Source organism: Pteropus vampyrus, unplaced genomic scaffold (genome assembly GCF_000151845.1).
Source record: "Pteropus vampyrus isolate Shadow unplaced genomic scaffold, Pvam_2.0 Scaffold417, whole genome shotgun sequence".
Lineage (NCBI taxonomy): Eukaryota > Metazoa > Chordata > Mammalia > Chiroptera > Pteropodidae > Pteropus > Pteropus vampyrus.
The window spans coordinates 17,400-22,608 of NW_011889198.1; the positions used below are offsets into that span (position 1 = coordinate 17,400).

General features: G+C 41.6%; 1 protein-coding gene across 1 annotated transcript in view; it reads left to right on the forward strand.

The window, feature by feature from the left end:
* ACSM3 (acyl-CoA synthetase medium chain family member 3) overlaps positions 1-5,209 on the forward strand; it is an 18,333-nt gene that overhangs the window by 4,258 nt on the left and 8,866 nt on the right. Inside the window, exons 3-7 of the mRNA XM_023523820.1 lie at positions 1,140-1,479; positions 1,594-1,750; positions 2,034-2,113; positions 3,576-3,699; positions 4,809-4,889. Coding sequence (XP_023379588.1) covers positions 1,140-1,479; positions 1,594-1,750; positions 2,034-2,113; positions 3,576-3,699; positions 4,809-4,889 — 782 coding nt within the window. The remainder of the gene's footprint in view (positions 1-1,139; positions 1,480-1,593; positions 1,751-2,033; positions 2,114-3,575; positions 3,700-4,808; positions 4,890-5,209) is intronic.

Genomic DNA, 5,209 nt, shown 5'->3' on the forward strand with positions numbered 1-5,209 from the left:
CAGTCACTCCTTCCGTGTGGGCTGTATCACTCCCTTGCTGACAGCAACACCCCTCTCAGGTTATAAGGGTCAGAACACTTAATGGATGCAATCAAAAAACTGTCCCACTGATATGGATGTTCCAGAGACCCTCAGAACTCCAGGAATTAGTTCTAACTCAGCCTGCGGCTGGTAGCAAATTCCCCCTAGAACGAACATGTGTTACTCAAGGATTTGGGAGCCTGCTTGCGACTACAGACTCATTCCTACCTTCTCTAAAAATAGCCGACACTTCCTGGGTTCTTCCCAGAGGCCCGGTACCATTCTAATAAAAACAGTGTTATCCCTGCAAGAGTAGCTCTGTGGCACCGGCTGTGTGCCCTGACTGTCGTAAGCACTTCAGATATATTAACTCACATCTCACAACGAGCTAGGAAGCCGGGACGATGAGTATGCAGGTGAATAAGGTCAAACGCTGGGGTAGGCAGAGCTGGGTTCTAAGCCAGGCAGTCGGGCCCACTCCTGTCATGTTTACAGCCTCCAGTAGTGACAGACCAGTAGGATGACCCCACCTCAGGTTCCAAAAGCGATCGTATATGCGATAGAAGTGACATGACGCAGCTATAGGTTCTAACTATTTTTAAGCAAGATAATTATGGAATCATAGACTAAGCACTTAGTCTAGCTTTGTTAGACTCTTAAACTGCTGTTCTATATTTCTCGTGGCCCGGGTGTTTCTGATTCATTCATTCTCAGCCTAGGATTCCCAGATAAAATCTACGCTTCTTAGACCCTGGATGCTCGGAGCTGCCCTCCTCCCAGCTGCCCCAACGTAGGGCTTACAGAGCGGCCCGGCCATCCCGCGGAGGCATTAAATGTGCCCCTTCCCTTCAACTGGGTCCTCCCTTCCCTGGGCAGATGCTCCGTCCTCCTCAGCCTTACTGTTCACTGTATTCCCAACTATGGAGACTCCCTCTTGGGAAACGGAAAAGCAATCCTGCAGTTCTTCATAAATCCCTGATTACAAGATCACAGAGCCCTCAGTCTCCTGGAGGTGTGATAACTCTTGAGTTTTTTTAAATGCTTTAACTCTTCATCATACAGGAAAAAGCTATGAAACCGGCCATTATAAATGGGCTACTGATGGCAGAGTTGAGTTTGATTCTGGAAAGCACCTAAAGAGATGGAGAGGGAGATGGCATTTACCTTGGACATCAGCCTAGATCACTGGGGCCTGACCCACGAGATGAGGGCGTCCGAGCAGATGGTTTCTCGGATCCTATTCTGTGCTGACGGCCTCTGTCGTGCTGTGGCGAATGCATCACCATCAGCATCACCATCCTTCTCTCTTCCTAGACATGCCAGCGACAACCACACCTGTGTGAGGACAAAGCACGATGAGATGATGAGCATTTTCTTTACCAGCGGAACGAGCGGGTTTCCTAAGATGACCGGACACACCCACAGCAGTTTTGGTTTAGGATTATCTGTCAATGGGAGGTACTGTCACGGAACTGCAGCTGGAAGCCTCAACGTCACAGAGGTGATGATTCATTTATTGGTCTTTTAGATCTGTTTTCCTATATAGATCAGGGCTATTCTTTGTTTTCCCAGGTTCTGGCTGGATCTGACGCCTTCGGACGTGATGTGGAACACGTCGGACACGGGCTGGGCAAAGACTGCATGGAGCAGTGTTTTCTCTCCGTGGACCCAGGGAGCATGTGTATTTGCACATTATTTGCCGCGGTTTGAGCCGACATCCATCTTGCAGGTCAGGCACAGAGAGCACCAGAGGTCGACATTTAGAAATGCATTAGCAGTGTCACCGACAGGACTGGCGCACAAAGTCCCTTGCAGAAATCAGAATAGACAACATGATTTAAGAGATTTCATATCTGGAAAGTCAATAAGCCCAAAAAGATATACCGAGGCAAGGTGTGAGCACATTTACGTTAGCGTAAACAAGGTTCAGGTTCGTGCTGTGCCCCCCGCAGACACTTAGGCACTTATTAAAGTTGTAGAAAGACCAAGCCTTTACGTCTTCCAAATTGCAGACTCTCGCCAAGTTCCCCATCACGGTCTTCTGTTCAGCGCCGACTGCATACCACATGCTTGTACAGAGTGACATGACCAGGTAAGCATGGCGGGTAGGTAGGCACTTAGTGCGGGGAGGGCACAGGAAGAGGAAGCTAGAAAATGAAAGATCTTTCTGCCTAAAAGATCCGTCTAGCTCCAAACTAGTAGGACTCAGTAATCTCTTCTCCATCTCCTCTTGCTTACATTCTGTGAACGATTCTTACTACGTCCAGGGCGGGCTCCTCCAAGCAAGGGGAGAGTAAGGAGGAGTTCAGCCCTGAGCCCAGCGGTTTTGGGTAAAAAAGGTGTTTTATCTTTGGATGCTGACTGTTATTTGAGCTGAGAAAGTAGAGAAGCCACCCCTATTGGGAGCCTTATCCCAGCAAGTAGGAAAAAAAGGCAAATATCTTTTATTCTGTCACCAATACCATTTGAAAGGGGAGATTGGTACATGTTAACTGATTTTAATGAATTCTGAATAGGAATTCATATGACATGAAATTCATATATAAGAATATATAGCGAAATTCCTTCCTCCAGACCGTTGCCTGTCGCCCGGATGCCAGTGCACACACAAGCCAACAGACACACGCTGTCACCGTCCTTTACAAATATAAATGAAAATGACATATGCACGCAGTTCTGCACCTTCTTCTTCTTTTTTTTTTTTTTGCCTCACAATACCTCCTGGAACTGTGCGGTGCAGTATGGTAACCCCTAGCCACAGGTAGCTATTTAAAATTTAAGTTTCGTTCAATTAAAAAACTCAGTTCCAGCCTATAGTGAATAATAGCGTACTCCACATTTAAAGCTGCTACAAGAGTAGAGCTTAAAAGTTCTCAGCACGAACAAAAATAATTTTGTAACAGGTGTTAACTAGACTTATTGTGGTGATCATTTCACAGTACATAAAAAATATCAAGTCATTGTGTTCTACACCTGAAACTAACGTTATATGTCGATTATACTTCAGAAAAAAAAAAAAACAAACCTCAGTTTCTCGGTTGTACTAGTCATGCTTCAAGGGCTCAGGAGCCACACAGGACTAGAGGATCCTATAGCGGACAGCACCGATTATAGACTTTTCCATCGTAACAGAAAGTCCTGTTGGACAGCGCTGACCAGGAATGTCCTTTCTTTTTTATAGCTCTATATTATTCCATCGTATAAATATTCCGTAGTCAGTTTAACCAGACAAATGGTAAACTTTTAATCACTGATGTAACATCCTGGTTAAATATGATTAACATATGTGGTATGGCAAGGCTTTTCCTTGTGACAAATCACGTTCCTCTACCTCCCCCCAACCCCACCCAACCCCCCCAAAAAAGGGAGAAAAGAAAAAGAAAAACTAGTGTTTTGGGAGTTATGATGTTAGAATGGTTTCTTTTGTATTGGAGGGGAGTTAGGAAGTTTTAGTTAAAGCATACTTTATACTGAAATTTCATTAAAATAATGCTAATTTCTACTTCTCTCCATTTTCCCTCCTAAATGTAACTCATTACCTGCCTTCTGAAAAGCTATAAGTTCAAAAGCTTACAGCACTGTGTGAGTGCTGGAGAACCAATCAACCTTGAAGTTACTGAACAGTGGAGAAGCAAGACAGGTCTGGATATTTACGAAGGATATGGACAGACTGAGACGGTACATAAACCTCCCTGGAAAAGACAGGGCTGGAGTCAGTTAAGTCGGATGAATGAAAACCAATGTTTTCGTTTTATATTATATCCTTATGACTGTCTAGGGGCTAGGGAGAGGGTGGAGTGGTTAGGAGAAGAGTTAAAAAAAAAACTTGAGACAAGCTAGTTGCAAAAAAAAAACCCCACAACTCTGTAATAGACACAGTTGTTTAAATAGTCTAACAATACGTCCTGGAACTGTAGAATGAAAACAACCATTCATTGAGAATAAGCACTCTATAACCGATCAGGGTGAGGGCATTAAAACTACTTTTTAAATGAAAAAATACTCTTTACAGAAAGATTTTCCCTTAAGTACTAGGGAACTTTCTTAGAGCTGCCTCAAAAATGGAAAATGCTGAGTTCCTTGTTACTTGAAATATTAAGAGTTTGCTGGAAAACTCCTTGACAAGCACGCTCGAAAAAGGGTTATCTAAAGAGATAGAAATAAGAATAAGAAATTCTAGAGAAAATAAATGAAATAATAGCGAAACTGGTTATTGTGTAGGAAACGGGTAAGATGAAGCAAGTGAGGGAAAGGCTGAGAAATTTTTCGCAATGTGTCTTTTCACAATGCTTCACTTTACAAAACCATGAGAATGTAGTGACTGGTCAAAACTTACAATACCAAAAATAAAATAAAAAGTGACAAATTTATTAAACAGAAACAGCACAAGTATTGTGCTGATAGGAGTGAAAATGTTTTTATAAATATGGATATTCTAGTAATTAAGCTAAAATATATAAAATAAAGTTAAACATTATTTTATATATATATAAAATAAATTAAACATTATTTTATATATATAAACATTATTTTATATATATATAAAATAAGTTACATTATTTTATATATATAAACATTATACACATATATAAACATTTTATATATATATATATATATATTTGTTTGTTTGGTGTCTACCTCTCTACTTCATGAGAGCAGAGAATTTGTTTTATTTTGAGCCTGGTTCATACTAAGTCCTCGATAAATATTTGATTAATGAATGCATGAGGAATAAATGGATAAGTTTTGTTACTTGTAATGTTACTTTATTCTTTCTTCTTATCTAGGTGCTAATCTGTGGAAATTTTAAAGGAATGAAAATTAAGCCTGGCTCAATGGGAAAGCCTTCCCCTGCTTTTGACACTAAGGTTTGCGTATACCCTTCCACAATAGTCCACAGGCCAATCTGTTTACCACCTACCCCCCTCCTACCTGCCCTTACGCTCCTAGTTTTGGTGATAATGTCATGTGACTTTCATGTCTTAGCTTCCATGGAAAGATAGAAATAGATTAGAACTATTTCTTTATTGGCCTCCAGTTTTTTTGGCCACCAGTTGCATGAGCCAACTAAGTATTTTATAAATATTAACCCGCTGAATTTCCAGAAGGAGCCTATGAGACACGTGGTGATAGTAGAACCATTTTACAGATGAGGCCCCGCAGGTTAAGGAAGTCACCCAAGGTCACA